The sequence below is a fragment of the Culex pipiens genome, chromosome 1 (genome assembly GCF_016801865.2).
Source record: "Culex pipiens pallens isolate TS chromosome 1, TS_CPP_V2, whole genome shotgun sequence".
NCBI lineage: Eukaryota > Metazoa > Arthropoda > Insecta > Diptera > Culicidae > Culex > Culex pipiens.
This window is the reverse complement of record NC_068937.1, coordinates 76,738,488-76,759,503: the sequence shown is the minus strand read 5'-3', so window position 1 is coordinate 76,759,503 and position 21,016 is coordinate 76,738,488. Positions and strand designations below refer to the sequence as shown.

At 40.1% G+C, this 21,016-nt stretch overlaps 2 protein-coding genes across 2 annotated transcripts in view; both read left to right on the top strand.

Annotated features, from left to right (window-relative positions):
- Positions 1-4,958: 4,958 nt before the first annotated feature.
- LOC120429837 (teneurin-a) overlaps positions 4,959-21,016 on the top strand; it is a 463,678-nt gene continuing 447,620 nt past the window's right edge. The window contains exon 1 of the mRNA XM_052708822.1: positions 4,959-5,283. The gene's annotated coding sequence lies outside the window, so the exon portion shown is untranslated. The remainder of the gene's footprint in view (positions 5,284-21,016) is intronic.
- LOC120424823 (uncharacterized protein K02A2.6-like) lies at positions 12,323-16,276 on the top strand. The gene has a single exon (XM_039589042.1). The coding sequence runs from the start codon at positions 12,323-12,325 to the stop codon at positions 16,274-16,276; it is 3,954 nt and encodes a 1,317-aa protein (XP_039444976.1).

Here is a 21,016-nt window from a genome sequence, read left to right as displayed (position 1 = left end):
TTTAATTGATTTTAATTTGTTTTGTGTTGTTTCATTGAGAGGAGTTGATGAATGAAATGCAGTTTGCACATTAATGCAGCAGTTGCATTGATTATCTTGGTATGCGGTACTGTAAAAGCTTATCTAGTACTGCACTACTTAGTGATCGATGGCGTATGTCTGTATGAGTGCGAATTTTGTTCGTAGATATCATAACCTCCAAAGTCACTGTCCAATAGTAATTTTCCAATAACTTATTTGCGCAAAATAAAGAATTTTCTAAGTCAGTCGTCACGTCTTGTAGTACATCGTCGTCTGAACAGTCTAGTCATTTCCAGTTCACAGTACTTACCTTTGAACGCATATTTTCCTCATAATTTTTCCATCACATTTAGCATATCAACAATGATCTTCCAACTAGGAAATCATAAAGTTTTGTTCGACCTCACTTGAGTTCCTACTACTAATCGATTACAAACGCGTAACCAGATCTGGTGTGATCGTAAACTGATTAAATTTCCCTCAGTAAGGGTCGAATAAACTAAATATTTTCCTAATTGTAAAATCATTGCGACTTACCATATTATTCAAGCACATATTGATCACATGTAGCTTGACGATAGTTTGACATTAGCATGACAGTTGACAGACGGGAGCTGATTGCATACACAGATGAAGAAGTGATAACGTTATCAACACGATCGGGTCAACTCCGACAATTGAAATATTTCGCGCGCGCGTATGAAATGAAGATGGTACCGTAGAATTGCGTCGCTTTGAACATGTTTTTTTTAAATTTATTTATTTCCGGAAATTTAGGATTTTTATTGCATGCTTAATTTATTCAAAAATATAAAAAAGTACAAAAAAATAAATAAAATTTGCTTGCTTAAAAATTCCAAAAATAAAGATTATTTATAATAAAATTCTTTGAATCATCTCAGTTATCTGATTGGAACTGCTGGAGACCGGAGTCGATAAGACATTGATGGTCAGTAGAGACATAATACAGTCTTGAAACAGAGAGGAGCTTTCGAGCGATGATAACTTATGACCCCGATCCAATTCAGGACTGATGTAAATAGATAAATGTTGCATGCTAGTTTTAATTTGTACATATTTTATTTGTTATTTATTTATTTGTTATTTATTTATTTATTCTGTGATGAAAATTGTAAATTTTGTAAATAGTAACGGTTTTAATTTGTTCCTCATCTCTGTTAGTCAGTAGGACTTTGTGATGTGTTGCTGGAGGCCGGAGTTGAATAAACATTGAGGGCCAGTACATTGGTAAAACCGATCAAACAGCGTGGAGTTGAACACTTGTGTTACAACGTTGAAACCTTATGACCCCAACACAACCCACACTGTGCGAAATGTCTCCTTTCAGGTATTCGTCTGCAGGACCTAGTAAAACGCATTTTTATTCGAGTAAATTCCTGTCAACAACTGCGCGCAAAACATAAGAAGTGTGTAAAGTGATTTTGTGAGCATGCAGTGGCTACGACGTAGGTTCAGCAGGACGCTACATCTTATTGAAATGAATGTTAAAAAAAATATTAGCTTCACTCATATTTTTTTACCCGAGTGGGAGGAGAGTGTAACCAGTGGGTGTGTAGTGAGTGAATTCCAGTGACACAGGGGCAGGTTAGCGAGTGTGTTCGTTGAGAGTGAGACGATTCGGTTTGTGTCACCCACGGAGAGCGAGCGCGACCACCCCGTATGAGATCGCCAATGAGAAGGAGTAACGCCGCTAGCCACCACCAGAGGTCCGAAGAGGATCGCAAGGATTGGTAGCCGTGGCGAAAAGGATGATGATGATGATGGGGCGAAATATGGGACTTCGCCGGATCAGAGGTTCGCGGTTCCATGTCCTGCCGTAGATCGGCCATTTGCCCGGTGTATTGGAAAGTGTACGTATCGTACCAATCGCGAAGAAAGCCGTCCGAGCTACGCTTAAAGCTCCGCGGCGTGATTAAGTGAAGTGCCGTGACTCGCCAAGGAGAAGGACTTCACGGAGGACACGGAAGGACCGTGCAAGACACCCCAGGACATCCAGGTAAACCCGCGAACCCGTCAACAACTCTGATCCGTGCCCCGAAACCAACGCCCAGTGTAACCGCCATCTTGTTCCCCCATCTCATCACAGGACCCCGTAGTTTTTACTACAGAACGCCGGAATCCGCGACTCGGATATCCCGGAACTACCCGTGGCTCGCCAGTGGTATCCCCAACCCGTCCACCGTGCACAATCGGTGTCGACCAGCGACCAGCCGCTCAAAGCTGAGTCGTGTGAGTCCTCCATCCGGGAACCACGAGCCACACCCGAAGACCTGCCCTACATCAACAACCCCTGCGCCGGAAACCGGGCAAGACCAGCGGTACCTTCGGGGACAGCTGAAGCTCGAGTCCGTCAACACACTCGAGGACGCGCAGAGGGCAGGCAAACGAGGGTCAAGCGAAGGCTGCAGCAGCATCAACCCGTGCGTCGGAACGCCGACGGCCACGACAAGCCACCCCAGGCCAGCGAGCAGCGCGAGCAGGCCGAGGTCGGAGACAGCGATCGTGTCAGCAGATCCAGCAGCAGCGGCAGCAGTAGCTGAAGGGCCCCGAGCAGCAGGTCCGCCCACGGACAAGAAGGGGAGAGTTAAGGTAGGAGATAACCGATAAGGAAGTGGGTTAGGACAGGAGAGGGAGAAGGTCAGGTTTAGGAGGAAGCCGTGACGAATAAACGTGACAATTTTGACGAGTAAACCGAGGAGTTTATCTCAAAGCGAACGCCAGTGTTTTCCTGCCTCGTGAGCATAATTTATGCCGACCCTGAGGTTCAAAAAGGGAGTTATTTGGACCACCCACTCACCCCATTGAGTTTTATGTTTCGATCCCCTTGCCTAGTAGCATTTATTAACTAATTGGGTCACCCTAGTAGACCCGAAAGTTATAAATTCCTCGACATGACCTCAAACTGGGACAGGCTAATGTATACCTATCGACTCAGAATCAAATTCTGAGCAAATGTCTGTGTGTGTGGTGGGATGTTGATCAAAAAATTGTCACTCGATTATCTCAACATTGGCTTAGCCGATTTTGTCCGTTTTGGCGTCATTCGATCCGTCTTGGGTCGCTATTAAAAATTATGCAGTTTAGTTAAGTACTTCAAAAGTTATGCTAAAAAACGATTTTAACAAAGGTCCGGAAGATTGTAAAAAGGGTGGTTTTTGTAAGAAAACCCAGCATGTTATACATTTAGAAAGGTATTTAAAAGACCTTTCCAACGCGTCCAAGACATTGAAGATCTGACAGCCCTATAAAAAGTTATTAGCACTTAAGTGTTATTTATGTACTTTTTGGAAGCCGGATCTCAGATATCATGATGAAAACGTTGTCCGGAACTATCATGCGACCTGTCGTTGGGTAGGTAATCGAAAGACCTTGTAACCTATCGCTTGTACGTAGTACAATCTCTGGTCACAATGCTTCGCATAATCCTGTCAAACTGAACCGTAGGGACAAGTTAGGATATTGTAATCAACCATTACACTTAAACAACATACAAAACATGGTATCCCTATTCCTAAAACGGTTAGCAAAGACTTAAAATTAATAAAAGGGACTTCGTCATTTTGAATCGTGCTCATTTGCCGCTACCGACCAGAGTCCGTTACACATACTCTGGTCAAACGAAGAAATTGTGAACGTTTTGTAATTTAAAGTGCTTTGAATATCTGTTATTTGTACCCAGCATTCCTGTAGCCGGCGAAATGTGTCAGGGAGTTGGTCCCAACCCGCACCATCCAAACTAACCGTCAAGGACCGCGCTCTACGCTAAAAGTGGTCGTTTGGTTGGTGGTGCAAGGAGGTAACAAAAATGTGGTAAATATCCAAAATCAAAACGTTAAAGCTAGAACAAGTTATTAGAGATGAACTCCTTTCTCAGAACCTCCAAGTTGGCAGAGCGCGCCAACCCGAAAATCTGTTAGAGCGCAATGGCGGAGGCCATCCGGTGAGTTCATTGTTACCACTGTTACACAAAGCACAAGTACTAAAACAAGCCTTAAACACTGTACAGGTTTTTTCTACCAAAGACAAAGACACAAAACCAAAGACACCAAAACCGTTGCTGCGCCAGGCCTGGCCGGAGGAAGAACCTCCGACTTGACTCGACCACCGCGGGATACACTAGAACACACGAACACACACACACACATGGTTAGGTTAGTTTTAAAAACGACGAAAAACAATAAATTAGGACAATTAAACGCAATAAACATGACTTTTTCCATAACCCAAAGCGACGATCTTTTGTGATTCTTTTTGCCAGGACAGTGCGATTTGCTGAATCGAACCAGGATTGTGAAAGGGTAGGTACAATTCTCCTTCCCCACGTCAAATGTGAGCAGTTGCAGATCTTTACATCTCTCTCTCATCTCCAAGAGTCTCAAGTTTTGGTTTTTATTTAATTTTTAATTAATGAACTAGTGGTGGTAATTGCCCCCTAGTTCGTTATTACAAATGGCGCCCAACGTAAATTTAGTAAGCATTTCCAGAGTTTTTTTTTGAAAAGGACCAATAAACTATTGTCTTTCATATGTTTATAGGACCTAATCAAAAAAAAGTCGAGATTTCTATCTGTTTGGCAGAAATATTGGTCAAAAACTTCATTTTTGTGTGTGCAGTTAAGATGTTCAATGATTAAATGTTATTTCTGTTCATTGAGTTCTGTTTTTTCTGCTTTTCTGTTTGTACATCGTTCGCTTCACACATACTACTTCAAAATCAATTTAAACATCAACATTGTCTTTGTCTATTTTTATTGCCTCCAGACCTGATCGATCGGTCTGGGTACGGCACACAATAGGTTTGAAAACCGGATCGGCCCAGCTGTTCTCGGACTCTGCAGCCAAAAAGAGACCGGTAGAATTTAATAAAGAGTAAAAGAGATAAAAGAATAAAAACTTCGCGATCACCGAACTTTGTGTCTACGACGATCAGTCGAGATTCGGTCGTCGCGAGAGCAGCATTGCTCTAATTTAAGAAAAAATACCGGTCGGTCGGAATAAATAAATAGTGAATATGTGTTTATAATAAGAAAATAGAAGAAACAGTGCAATAGTGATACAAAAAAAATAAAAAAGAAATTGATTATAAAACATGTGTTAAATTTATAAAAAGAAGAACTGTGAAAATATAAGAATATGTGGAAATAAAAGAATAAACTAAGAAAGAAATTATTCACCGACAACGTGGAAGTAAACCCCACCGGATAATTGTTGGTCGATTAATTTTCTTTTATATCTCTGTTTGGTAAGTTTATCAGCATTTTTAAACCCCCGAAAATAATTCATTGCTCAGCAAACTGACAAAATTCAATTCCTCTTGCTTTTTCGTCGCTCTTTATTTATCAGAGCTGGTGAGGTAGAACAATAGCCTTTGTGTTGTCTTATGTACTTCTAGTCTATTTTGGACTCTGTTTGTGTATTTAAGATGACAAAATTGTTTGAGGGTGGTTCTGATGACTGATTAAAAAAAATATTTTTTTTTCTTTTTGTGTAGGGGAGTGAAAATCCCGATTTTCTTTTTCTTTTAAATGTTAATTTATTTTTTAGTGTTATTTGTGTTTAGTGTTTTTAACCATTTTTAGTTTTTTGTGAAGAATTTCTGGCCAACCGTACCCGTCGAATCAGACGAATCGGATGAAATTTCTTTTTCGAATCGCGATCATTCCTGGCCAACTGTTCCCTCCTTCGCTGGGAGAATCAGATGGAATAAAGAGTGACGATTGAAAAAAAAAATAAAAATGTGAGTGAATATTAAAATAGATGTTTAGTGTAGAGTGTGGAATAAAGTGATACATTTTATAATTCCTGACCAGCTGACCCGTTAAACTAGACGGATCAGAGGGAAAAGTGATAAATCCGCGAACAAAATTCCTGGTCAACCGTGCCCTCCCCCGCGTGGAGAATCGGATGGAATGTAGTGAATGAGACAGTGTGAATAAATTAAATGTTGAGTGTTTGTGAAATGTAGAATTGGAAAGTTTGTCAATTGTTGAATATTCCCCTAATTAGAGCCCTTCCGGAGATTGACAGCACCTCCGCTAGGAATCTGCAAAAGATGCTCCTGTCATTCTTAGGACTTAGAATAATTTGAATAATTTGAAAAATTCTGACCGGTCAATAATGATTTTTTTTAACAAAATTCTAGGTAGCCGATTTTTATGCAACTTTTGCTCTAGTACGACGGTACACAGAGGTTTTCTGCTAAAAATGACTACTGTTTTGTAAAAATTTAAATTTTGTAACGAGTACTTCTCAACTTTGGACTTCATTGATGGTTAGCTGGAAATCTAGCATTTTTGAAATCAATTGAGGTTGTAATGAGATTACTTGTGATTATTTTTGTTTGTTTACCCTACTTTTGTTTTTCAACTGAGTGTATCGTTTGTAAATCAAACACTTCTGACTCATTGAAAATTTAAAGGGTGACAAATAAATGGCTCAAATTTAAGCCAATGATAAATTTCCCTGTGATAATTCTGTGATAATTGACAACTTTAATTTTTGACCAATTCTAACAATTCTGACAAGCTGACTTTTGAAATTTTTATTTATTCAGATTTTTTATTTACAATTTTTCACATACACTTTACAGATTTTATTTATTTATTTATTTTTTGTGTTATTTATTTCGTGTTGTTCTTTGAATTTTTTGACAGATGCGCCCACTAATCAATAAAACTAAATAATTTACCAGAACTAGGGGATTCTACTGATGATTGAAAAATGTGGATTTTCTGCAAAACTCACATTTTCCCTGGTGGTGGGGAATTGTAACCTATCGCTTGTACGTAGTACAATCTCTGGTCACAATGCTTCGCATAATCCTGTCAAACTGAACCGTAGGGACAAGTTAGGATATTGTAATCAACCATTACACTTAAACAACATACAAAACATGGTATCCCTATTCCTAAAACGGTTAGCACGACTCACATCTCTTTGAGCAATTTCCGAAATACGCAAGAACAAAGACTTAAAATTAATAAAAGGGACTTCGTCATTTTGAATCGTGCTCATTTGCCGCTACCGACCAGAGTCCGTTACACATACTCTGGTCAAACGAAGAAATTGTGAACGTTTTGTAATTTAAAGTGCTGTGAATATCTGTTATTTGTACCCAGCATTCCTGTAGCCGGCGAAATGTGTCAGGGAGTTGGTCCCAACCCGCACCATCCAAACTAACCGTCAAGGACCGCGCTCTACGCTAAAAGTGGTCGTTTGGTTGGTGGTGCAAGGAGGTAACAAAAATGTGGTAAATATCCAAAATCAAAACGTTAAAGCTAGAACAAGTTATTAGAGATGAACTCCTTTCTCAGAACCTCCAAGTTGGCAGAGCGCGCCAACCCGAAAATCTGTTAGAGCGCAATGGCGGAGGCCATCCGGTGAGTTCATTGTTACCACTGTTACACAAAGCACAAGTACTAAAACAAGCCTTAAACACTGTATAGGTTTTTTCTACCAAAGACAAAGACACAAAACCAAAGACACCAAAACCGTTGCTGCGCCAGGCCTGGCCGGAGGAAGAACCTCCGACTTGACTCGACCACCGCGGGATACACTAGAACACACGAACACACACACACACATGGTTAGGTTAGTTTTAAAAACGACGAAAAACAATAAATTAGGACAATTAAACGCAATAAACATGACTTTTTCCATAACCCAAAGCGACGATCTTTTGTGATTCTTTTTGCCAGGACAGTGCGATTTGCTGAATCGAACCAGGATTGTGAAAGGGTAGGTACAATTCTCCTTCCCCACGTCAAATGTGAGCAGTTGCAGATCTTTACATCTCTCTCTCATCTCCAAGAGTCTCAAGTTTTGGTTTTTATTTAATTTTTAATTAATGAACTAGTGGTGGTAATTGCCCCCTAGTTCGTTATTACAACCTTTCCAACGTGTTCAAAATATAAAAGATCTGCCAACCCCTTCAAAAGTTAAGAAGATGAGTGGGTGCTATCTTTCCTCGCTTCGCAACTTCTCAAAGGCCCCTATCATGCTGATCAATACCGGCGCCGGCCACGACCAGTGGTAAGGTCACGGGGAAGTGGATGGGAATGTTAGTCCGATACTTGAGTGATAGAGACCGCCCAATCGACTGCTTCTCCGACAAAGTATCACATGAGTTTTGAGGGGGTTAGTAGATGGGTATGAGGTCAGGATTCACGAGTGGCAGTGATGTGACCATTAGCATTTTGTTTATCGGTTGAAATTCTTTAAATCTTAGGCAGCCGGCTGCGGAAAGATAAATAATTGATTTAAAAAGTTTTTTATCGATCGCGTGCCAACCGAGCAGTAGTGCTATGAGCTGGTCTTATCAGTATGTTTTACCTGTTTGTACAACTTAGATAACGCGAGCGAATTTCAAAAATAGTTAATAAAAGACGCTTTGCTCTTCATAAAATCGATAGTTCAATATGTTAATACTAAAACTTCCAGTTGGAATAAATTATTACGATCAACATATAACGTAACGTAACCAATTGTAATGAAATTAAAACAATAACATAAACGAACTGTCGTAACTCTGGCTACATTCTGCCACACGCGGGAGCGAACCTTCGTTTTGTTTTATGGTCCCACCACCCACCACATAAAACTCAACCGCTCGCTTCAGGATTAAACGCCAGACTGAAGAACTCTTCTGAATCCCGAAACCCGAAGGCCAGTCCCGACACAATCGGTCCACAAGCGAACAAACACACGCGTAACTCTCTCAATTTCCCTCAACCACGCCGCGCGAGTTCATCCCGAAGTTCATCAGCTACACTCTCACGACACATCCGCGTCTACGTTCGTTTTCGCTCTCTCTCTTTCATCTACCAACGTGCGCGTTGCGCACACTTCAATCTACCCAGACGACGCGCTCACACTTATACAGTTGCACCCGCGGAGCAGGCTCATTTCATTGCACACGAGGTTGCTCTCGCTTCGTGTGCATCTCCGTTGTCTAACGGAGAATCAAGAAACATTCGAATTGCGGCACTAACATTTTGAATGGTCACAGGCAATATCTCTGCAACATTTTGTGCTCATTTACGCATTCTTCAAATTCTACCATCATTGCCCGCCCTATCTGCGACACGAACTAAACCGGCGACGTGCCTTCCAATCAACGGTGATAAACGAAGGACTTATGAAAAAAAATCAAATAAAAGGCTCCGAAAAAACACGTTGCATAGTTACCGCGAGGTCCCGCTACTCACAATCGAATCAACAAATTCAAAAATGCGCGCTAATGGTCTATTCTAAATGTCAGCATGTCTTTCGATAAAATATTCTATAAAAATGAGTTTTTCACCATGAAAATTTAACACATTATTTGAAAAATAATTGTACAATTTACCCTACGCCGTACCTTCTGATCAACGGTGATATAGGAAGGGTTTTTTAAATCACAAAACAATTAATGTAATCTCAATTAAAGCACAAAAAACATCAATTACACAGCAAGTTAAAATCACATCAAAAGAAAGATCTCTCCCGAGTTCAGCCGATCACCGTTGTTCATTCATGGCTCACATTTTCCACGTGTAGTCCTTGATCACATGGTTGGAACTCCATACATCCTGTAGGCCCAAAAAGTGTGACGATTGTTGAGTTCTGTCGCTGGTATAGTATAAATTTGTCCAAGCTAGTCACAGCCTACTCAGCATAAACAACTGTCAAATTTGAATCTCTTATACCACTCGCAAATTGACAATTCTTCAACAGTTAATGCTTGCTCACCCTCGTGATTTCACTGATGGGTTGATAAAATCGTGGTTTTAAAAATGAAAGCAGATTTTGAATTTGCGAATGGTGGATGGAATCTTAGGTGTAAAAAGAGGTTTGCAATTGCCTTAACAATCAAGCCTTCGGACACCTAGTTTCGAGTAGGAATCTCGCAATCGAGAACGCCAAGGCAATGCTGTAGAGCGAATAATTTGATTTGATTTGATTTTTGAATGGGAGATGGGAGGAAGACGACCTCCCATATTTTTGTTCGATGTCACAGAATTCAAGACATTTTACCAGCACTAGCTAAATACCTGTTCCCAAACGAATAGAATGATGAGCCATAATTATTGAACATGCAATTTTTAAACTGAACAGATTTTTCGAGCATTTTGGAGCATCAAAAGTAGATAAATTGCAAAAACAAACGGCTGACACGAGAGGCGCGCGATAAGAAAAATGAAAATTCAAATCATGGCATGCTGCGATTTTGTTTACTTGAGGCATCTTCTCAGTATACCAGTTTTGATCGGACGAGGGGTCAATGCATATTTCATGTAGCCGGTATCTGTTTACGATTAAATTACATTTTGCAAATCAATCAAAATTTTGTAAAAGTTAATAATTAAAAAATTGGACGAAAATTGGGATGTTGTCCTTTGAGTAACATTGAAAAATTTTGAATATAAGGAAACTTACTAGAAAATAAAATTTGTAAGTAGTAACAGAAAAACACATAGGTTACATAATGGAGCCAGTGTGACATAGGAGAAAAGGGGGTTATTTTTGGCCGATTTTAGCGTGACATACTTTATGGATGACGCCCAAGGCTGTCACCTTTGGTCCTTTAAAAGTTTCCGAGTATTATTACAAGGGTTCAGTCAAAAATGATGAAGTTAAATTGCACGTCGAAGTGCCGTTGAGTCAACATTACGTGCTGGAAAACTAAAAATACGTAATTTGCTACAGCTATAGTGTATTTTTTATAATTTTATAAAATTCAGAATATTCTTACTACACGCACTATGGACGACCCATCGGTGTGCAAAACTGCCATAAAAACTGGTAGAAAAGTTGCAGCTCTCCACCGCGAGAGGCAGCACTTGTACTGTCCTCGTTTTTGAACTTGAAGTTCCACATATGTGCCTTGATGATGGGAGGATAACAATAGAACGATTCTGCTAACGGCCAATTCTTTCAGTTGGCCAGCCTCGGACTCGTGAACTTCCAAAACGTTCTCTCAACAACAGCTGACAGCATCAAGGCATCACCATCCAAGCAGGCCACACCGAACACAAATGCATACTCGCTCCCTCTGCATTCCTCCGCAATAACTCACACTCACAATTCTCTCTACCTCGGCGCACCGTTGGTTTCAACTTTTTTCAAAAACACAAGATTGTCGGATAATATTTACAAAATTCGAAAATTCCTTCACGACAGCACGAACAAATAACTCACACAACAGTCAAATGAACGATATTTTGTGCTTTTCCCGAGTAAAATCGCTTTAAAAACGAGCAATACACAAACGTGGCCGACACTATTTTCGTTTGAATACAATTAAAATTTTGCTGCCCTTAATTCCAGCTTCTGCTCTTGAAAGAAGAGCTTTGGCAGCCACTTTCATGAAACGAAAAAAAACTTTTATCAGCAAACAATTGGAAAACACAACCGTGAGTGGAGCACGTCGCACACTCTTATATTAAATTGTTTTTCTTCTGGAACTTGATCACGCCACTGTCTATTTAGATTTTCTGGAATCTTTATTTTCAGGTACTTTACAGTTTCACCATAATTGAATATTTTCACTGATCGGTACTAACATGGCATAGCAAAACTTTTTTCGTTGAGAAAAGAAAACAACAATCAAAACAAAAGTTCTTTTTGAAAACAACTCAGAAAACTGTCAACCGGAAAACCATTCATGAACGACCTAACGCTAGCCCATACATCGAAATTGACGTTTTTGAACCAGGAACGAATGGAAATGAAACTATGGTGCGGCTGCGATTTTCGACAAGAAGAAAAACAAGAATAAGGAGGAGGCGCGCAGAATGGAAAAGCCTTGAAATTTCACTAAAATTAGAAACTTTCACTTAAAATCCATCGGTATGGCTTAGTACAAGCTCCACTCGTCAATTTAAGTACGAACTCGATAGGAATTAACAATTAATACAAGCTAAAATCACTTTATCTTTGGAGCGCTTCCAACACACTTCTACACGTTACCACAGACTCAACAGACCCTGTTATGATGGCAACACTGGCCATGCGTGGGTAATGGATGAGGAGAATAGGGGGAGTTGAAGTTTAGCGTGTAACGGAACGGAAGAGAATAAACACGTACAGTTTGGAACCGCGATTAAATTCGATTCTTTATTTACTTAATTCGATCACAACATTTGGCGATCGAGGATCGGATTACAAGAGTAAACGTTTAAATTCGTTGTTGAATTAAATTCGGTCGGAAATTCGCGAAAGAAGAAGTTTCAAAGGGAAACGCAGTTTGGAGCAGTTGAAAGAGACGCCGACGCCATATTGTTTGGAAAACAAAAGAGAAAATGAACCCGATTGGAGGAGGCATGGTTCCGTTCGATCCGGATGACTCGGCCAGCGTTAGCACTCGCTGGAAGAAATGGAAGCGGATGTTCGAGATATTCCTGGACGTCAACAACGTCCAGCTGCCGTCAAGAAAGAAATCGTATCTCTTGCACTGCGCCGGAGAGAGCGTCCAGGATATCTACGTGAGTCTTGTCGGGGAGCAAGAGCCACCAGTTCCCGATGGATCGGACCTGTACAAGGAGGCGATTCGAGTGCTTGACGAACATTTTCTGCCGATGAAATGCTTACCCCAGGAGCGCCACATCTTCCGAAACTTGGAGCAGGGACCGGACGAGAAGATTTCCAGGTTTGTGCTTCGTTTGCGAGAGCAAGGAAATCTGTGTGAGTATGGCAACTGGCTCGAAGAAAACATCAAAGAACAAATCTTTGAAAAAGGAAAATCGGACGAGCTGCGGGCCAAAATACTCCAGAAGCCAAACATGACCCTGGAGGAAACACTCAACGAAGGCCGTGCCCTGGAAACAATCGAGAAGGTGCGGCAGGAACTGCACCGCGCGGCAGTGGTCAACAAGGTCAGTGCGTCCAAACAAGAGTGTTTTCGCTGCGGAAATGAAGGCCACTTTGCGAGCAGCGAGCTGTGCCCGGCGAAAAACACGAAGTGCAGGAAGTGCGGATTGGTGGGGCACTTCTGGCGCTGTTGCAACACCAAGGCGAAGCACGGAAAGCAGCGAAAGGTGCAGCAGGTGGCCCAAGAGCCGCCGGAACCGGAAGAAGAAGCGGATGACGTATACGTCTCGGACGACACTGTCAGTAACGTGGATCAACAAGAAGTCCGATACGTCTTTGCTGCAAGTACGGAGGATGCTGCTGGAGAAAAAGTTGTGTGCTGTATCGGAGGAGTGAAGATCAAGTGGGTCGTAGATTCTGGAGCTGGAGTGAACGTGATGGACAACGCAACCTGGACCTACCTCAAGCAACGGAACGTCAAGGTGATCTCGCAAACGAAGGAGCCGCGAACAACGCTCAAGGCCTACGGCAACAACAGCCTCAAGGTTTTGGGACAATTCCGAGCTAGCATTGCAACGAAGAACCACGAGACGATCGCTGACGTGTTCGTGGTGGAAGAAGATGGTGCGAGCCTGCTGAGCAAGACTACGGCGACGGAGTTGCAGATCTTGAAGATCAACACGGACGTGTGGAGTGTCAGCCCAGCGGAGAACGCAATCGGCAAGATCACGGGAATCGAAGTTCACCTGCAGATCGATCCACTGGTGAAACCGGTCCAGATCACCAAGTGCCACATCCCAATTCCGCTGCAGGAAAAAGTGGAACGAGAAATCGATCTTTTGCTGGCACAGGACATCATCGAGGTGGCTCCGATTGATTCACCGTGGATTTCCCGTTTGGTAGTTAGCCCGAAAGCCGGTGATCCGTCTGCCGTTCGACTGTGCGTGGACATGCGTGCCGCCAACAAGGCCATTGTTCCACAGCATTTCCCGCTGCCAACGTTCGAGGACATCGTTCCACACCTTCGAGACTGCAAGTGGTTTTCGAAGGTCGACTTGATCAAAGCGTTCCACCAGGCGGTTCTGGCGCCAGATTCACGGTACATCACCACGTTTGCCACCCACCACGGCTACTACCGGTACAAGCGGCTGCTATTCGGCATGAACATCGCGTCGGAGGTGTTTCAGAGCATCATGGAGCGTGTACTGAAAGGGACTTCCGGAGTGAAAGTCTTTATCGACGACATTCTGGTTTTTGGATCGACGAAGCAACAACACGAAGCTGCCCTCAAGGCAGTGATGCACCGCTTGACGAGCCATGGAATCACCGTGAATCCCAAAAAGTGTTTCTTCGGAAAATCTGAGGTGACGTTCATGGGCCATGTGCTGTCCGCTGACGGAGTTCGACCAACCTTGGACAAAGTGGAGGCGATCAAGCGATTGCGGGAGCCGAAGACGCCGGAGGAGGTGCGCAGTTTTCTTGGGATGATCACCTATCTTGGCCGTTTCATCCCGGAACTGTCAACGCTGACTTCACCGCTGCGAGAACTACTCCGGAAAGACTCGGAGTTTGTCTGGGGCCCGTCGCAACAGCAGGCGTTCCAGAAACTCAAGGAGCTACTCAAGGATGCCAAAAATCTGGGATATTATTCTCCACACGACAAAACTATTGTGATTGCGGACGCCGGTCCTACCGGGCTCGGAGCAGTTCTGATTCAGGAGAAGGATGGGCGAAAAAGAGTGATTTGCTACATCAGCAAAGGGCTCTCGGATGCGGAGAAGTCGTATGCCCAGAACGAGAAAGAAGCGTTGGCGTTGGTGTGGGCTGCTGAACGGCTGCAAATTTACTTGCGTGGGTTGACATTCCTTCTCCTCACTGATCACGAACCGCTGAAGGTGATATTCGGACCAAACCACGTCTCCTGTCCAAGAATTGATCGTTGGGCCATGCGACTGCAATCGTTCAGGTTCACGGTAATACACATCCCCGGCAAAGTGAACATCGCCGACCCGCTGTCGAGACTGCCGGCCTACACGAAGTGCAAGACGTACGATCAGTTCGGCGAGGAAGCGGTTCTTGCGATCACACAAAAGGCGGTGCCTACTGCTCTGACAACGGAGGAAATCGCAAGCAACACAGTGGCTGATGTGGTGTTGTCAAGGGTGAAGGAGGCTCTCAAGACCGGCCGCTGGAATGATGAAGTGAAGAAGTTTGCGCCGTTCAAAGAAGAGCTCTATTGCTGCAAGGAAATCCTGCTTCGAGGAGAACGCCTCGTAATCCCCCAGAGCCTTCAAAAGCGCACTTTGGCGCTTGCCCACATTGGACACCCGGGGATAGAACGATCCAAGCAACGACTTCGCTCCAAAGTGTGGTGGCCAGAGATCGACAAGGACGTGGAGCAGGCGGTTCGAAAGTGCTTGGATTGCCAGATTGTGGGGAGAATGGCACCACCAGAACCGATGGCCGTACGACAGCTTCCATCTAGTCCATGGGAGTTCCTGAGCATGCTGGGCCCGCTGCCGACCGGTGAGTCGCTGTTAGTAATTATCGATTGCTACAGTCGGTTCCGTATCATCGAAGTGTTGAAGCAGACCACATCGGCTGACATCATCGGCAAGCTGAGGCCGTTGTTCATGAGGATGGGAATCCCGTCCGTCCTGATGAACGACAACGCACGGAACTTCACGAGCAACGAGATGGAAGACTTCTGCAATTCGCTCGGGATCAGACAACGACGTACCACGCCCTACTGGCCGCAGGCTAACGGGGAGACCGAACGCCAGAACAGATCGATACTCAAGATCCTGAAGATTGCCGAGCTGAACAAATCGAACTGGAAGAAGGACCTGGAGGAGTTCAACTATGCCTACGCCTTGACTCCTCATCCAGCAACAGGACGTTCACCTGCAGAGCTGGCATTTGGTCGGCAGTTTCGAGACTGGATTCCACAATTGTCTGGTCTCGGAAGTCACGAAGAGGAGGTGGAAGACAAGGATAAGAGCTACAAATATCGTGCCAAGTGCCAAGTGGATGCTACTAGAGGAGCAAGAGAGTCGTCTATCGAGCTGGGAGATCAAGTCCTGATGAAAAACATGAACCCGACCAACAAACTGTCTGCTCCGTTTCTACCTCAACCAGCAAAAGTGATCAGCAAGCAGGGAAACTCGGTCGTCGTGGAGACCCCCGAGGGCGTGAAGTACCGGCGAAATTCGTCGCATTTGAAGAAGGTGAACACTCCTGACGTGGAGACCGAGGACGAGGACTTGCAGTGGGCGACGCCAACACAAGGTGAGGAGATTCCCGAGAAGCAGCCGGATGCAGAAACGAACCGAGGCCAGACATCGACGACTTCGACAAGGTCTGGCCGCCAAATCAAGCGTCCACTACGGTTCCAGGACTTCATCGTGGATGTCGGTACTGGAGGAGAGCAAGGAACCAAGATGTGAAAAGGGGAAAGTGTTATGATGGCAACACTGGCCATGCGTGGGTAATGGATGAGGAGAATAGGGGGAGTTGAAGTTTAGCGTGTAACGGAACGGAAGAGAATAAACACGTACAGTTTGGAACCGCGATTAAATTCGATTCTTTATTTACTTAATTCGATCACAACAGACCCCCCATCTGCCAACCCTATCAAAAGTTATAAGCACTTAAGTGTTACACAGCAAAAAAAAGTTGAATTTTGGAATGTTGAAAATTTGGTAGGTTGAATATTACCTCTTTTTTGTGTAATATTACTTAAAAAATGTGTAAAAATGTGAACCTGATGAATATTCATCAAAATCTGATGAAAATTCATCATTTTCAGAGGTAAAATTAATCATTTATTTTGCCACAAAATCTGTCACCATTTCCTGATGAATATTACCATCATTTTTTTTGCTGTGTATTTATACACTTTTTGGAGGCCAGATCTCAGATATTTTGATGAAAACGTTGTCCAAATATATCATGCGACCTATCTTTGGATAGGTAATTAAAAAGCCTTTCCAACGGGCACAAATTGAATTGGAGATTTGACTACTCTATCATAAGTTGTCAGCACATAAGTGCCCTGAAATATGAAGATCTGACTACACAGCAAAAAAAAGTTGAATTTTGGAATGTTGAAAATTTGGTTGGTTGAATATTAATCATTTTTTGAGTAATATTACTCAAAAAATGTGTATAAATGTGAACCTGATGAATATTCATCAGAAACTGATGAAAATTCATCAATTCCTGATGTAATATTACACATATTTTTTGCCACAAAATCTGTCACCATTTCCTGATGAATATTACCATCATTTTTTTTTTCTGTGTACCCAATCTGAATGAATGAATGAATAATGAGTCAAATTGATAGAAATGGGTAAATGTTGACCGATTTTGCTCATATTTGGCCCAGAGTTCTAGCAAGGAACAAAGAACAATAATCCCCACTGAGAATTTTGGATCGAGCCTCGACTCGATTCAGGCTCGATCTCGAGCCAGATCGACTCGAGGCTCGAGCCAAAATTCTCAGTGGGTCAGCTTGTGGAGGTTTTGGAAGAAGTCCCATATTCTGGGCAATCTACTGTATATATAAAAATCATTTTACAAATGATCAAAAGGCACATTAACATGATCATTCAAAATGGGTCTATAGACCGTATCCGGGCCACAAGAAATCCCCTCTCTTCTGGATTTGATTCTCTTTAACCTGATTGTCGCAGATAGGGCTGATAGAATTTCAAGAATTTGTAAATGAGCGCAAAATGTTTAGAGTAATTGCCGGTGGCCATTCGAAATGTTAGTGCCGAAATTCGAATGTTTCTAGATTCTACGAAAGACAAGAGAAAAAGCACACGAAGCGAGACCCAGCGCCACGTGTGCGATTGTATATGTGTGAGCGCGTCGGCAGGATAGATTGAAGTCTGCGCAACGCGCACGTTGGTAGTGGAAAAGAAGAGAGCGAAAAAGCGAGAGCTGCTGATGGGCGTGAGATTGAGGTCGATGAGCTTCGGGTTGATCACGAGTGGCGTGGTTGAGAAAATTGAGAGAGTTTTGTAGATGTTTGTGTGCTTATGGAAGAATTGTGTCAGGATTGGCCTTCGGGAATCGGGATTTGGAAATGGTACTTTAGTGACCAGCGTTGCCACATGTACAGATTTATCTGTCATGGTACAGATTTTCAGCAAAGATCTGAGTACAGAATCTGTACGTACAGATGACAGATATTTGGGTCACCGTACTGATTTGTACAGATTTTCAGATAAAACAGATTCTTACTCAAAGTGATATTATTGAATAGTTAAGTTATTGCAATTATCTCAACATTGAGGAACTTTTCATTGATTAAATCTAGTTTAACTTTTGAAACATTTAGAAATGGATCATGCTTATATTTTTTAACGATCTTAGATCCATTTATGCTAGAATATTTTGAACAGGGAGTCTCTCTTAATACTAACCCCCAGTACGCCGCGGGTAATTGGCTCCCTCCCACTAACATTTACACACAAGATCCTCTGTAGTTTTAGGCTTTTCTTAGGTTTAAGAAAACTGCATTTACAATAGCAGATTCATTGCTAACCAGGTTTCAGTACCGACAAGGACCTAATAAAAATAATTTATAGCATTTCGTTCCAATAAAGTTATAACATAATTTCCAGCATTTCCCATTCTTCTCAAAAATGATTTTGAAATGAAGGAGAACACAGGTAAAATAAAATCTAAAATACTTCAAAAATTTAATAAAAGTTGAATCATACAGAAAATAATGAGTCATAAAGTTTATTGTATTTTTTTTATTAATTTGAATATATTTTTAAATTATATTAACGCCTTGTAGTTGCCTGAATATTAAAAAATTTAATCCTCGTTTTTCAAAACATTATTATTTGTTTCTTGAAAGGTAACGCCATCATGTCACATTAAACTATTTAATAAATGGAATCTGGTCAAAGTAAATTTTATTGAAAGTTTTCTATAAATTATGTTTTGTACCGTCAACTGGGCCAATCGGGACTGCAGTCTGTATGAATATGGATTACAGTCTAACTTAAATTATTAAATTCCTAAATTCCTAAACTCTGAAATTCTGAATTTCTTAAGTTCTTAAGTTCTGAAATTCTGAAATTCTGAAATTCTGAAATTCTGAAATTCTGAAATTCTTAAATTCTTAAATTCTTAAATTCTAAAATTCTAAAATTCTTAAATTCTAAAATTCTAAAATTCTAAAATTCTAAAATTCTAAAATTCTAAAATTCTAAAATTCTTAAATTCTTAAATTCTTAAATTCTTAAATTCTTAAATTCTTAAATTCTTAAATTCTTAAATTCTTAAATTCTTAAATTCTTAAATTCTTAAATTCTTAAATTCTTAAATTCTTAAATTCTTAAATTCTTAAATTCTTAAATTCTTAAATTCTTAAATTCTTAAATTCTTAAATTCTTAAATTCTTAAATTCTTAAATTCTTAAATTCTTAAATTCTTAAATTCTTAAATTCTTAAATTCTTAAATTCTTAAATTCTTAAATTCTTAAATTCTTAAATTCTTAAATTCTTAAATTCTTAAATTCTTAAATTCTTAAATTCTTAAATTCTTAAATTCTTAAATTCTTAAATTCTTAAATTCTTAAATTCTTAAATTCTTAAATTCTTAAATTCTTAAATTCTTAAATTCTTAAATTCTTAAATTCTTAAATTCTTAAATTCTTAAATTCTTAAATTCTTAAATTCTTAAATTCTTAAATTCTTAAATTCTTAAATTCTTAAATTCTTAACGGTGCACATCAACCAGAGCTTTTGCACCCAGATTTTTGTTACAGACATTTTAGTATCTTCAAAACTACGGGTACTATCGAAATATTTTTTTATTCATCCCCTAAAGTACGGTCCACAAAGTAATTTACAACAAAGTTTGATTAATTTTACATTCCCAATATTGCAGGATTGGGTCCGTAAGTTTGACTATTTTGGTATAAGAAGACAACAACTTCCTTCGTTGCTGTGCACCCTTAAATTCTTAAATTCTTAAATTCTTAAATTCTTAAATTCTTAAATTCTTAAATTCTTAAATTCTTAAATTCTTAAATTCTTAAATTCTTAAATTCTTAAATTCTTAAATTCTTAAATTCTTAAATTCTTAAATTCTTAAATTCTTAAATTCTTAAATTCTTAAATTCTTAAATTCTTAAATTCTTAAATTCTTAAATTCTTAAATTCTTAAATTCTTAAATTCTTAAATTCTTAAATTCTTAAATTCTTAAATTCTTAAATTCTTAAATTCTTAAATTCTTAAATTCTTAAATTCTTAAATTCTTAAATTCTTAAATTCTGAAATTCTTAAATTCTTAAATTCTTAAATTCTTAAATTCTTAAATTCTTAAATTCTTAAATTCTTAAATTCTTAAATTCTTAATTTCCTAAATTCTTTGATATTTTTTAAATTTTAAATCTGGGTATGATTTTAAATTCTAGATTTTTATTTAGAATTTTAAATTTTTTGGATTATAATTTTTTATTTGAAGGATTTTGAATATATGAATTATTAAATTATATTATTTTAATTTTATTAATTTTTAATTATTAGAATTTTTAAGCTTTGAATTTGTTATTTTTAATTATTTTTTTGTTTACATATTTCTTTTTATTTTTTTGATCTTAGATTTTTTTATTTTTAATATTTGTATTTTTAAATCTGTTTGTTTATGGATTTACTTCTTTTCAAGCAAAATACAAAATCCTTCCTTTTAATTTCAAGATTCTGCTTTTTGAGATTCGGCATCATAAGGCAATTCGGAATTTTCAATATTATAATATCGATTACAAAATTATTGATACATTTATAACTTTCAGTTGCAATAAAATAAACAAATTCTTAATATTTAAGTTTTTTCACTAGAACATTTTGCAAACAAACATCGCGCGAAAGAATGTCACGCGAAGAAACGTCTTTCCGTTTCTTGGGTGTTTTTTATATGGAGTTTTGCGTTCCTTCCGAGCTGCATATCAGCATTTAGTGTTGTCATAAGTTTGTTCAAAATGCATGTTAAAAAAAAGTTTTTTACAAAAAATATACCGTACAGATAATGGTACAGATATTCGCCTTGCTTGGTGCAGATAAGACAGATTTTTGGACCCTATGATACAGACGAGCATGTGGTAACACTTTAGTCTGGCGTTTAGTGTTGAAGCGAGCGGAAGTGTTTTATGTGGTG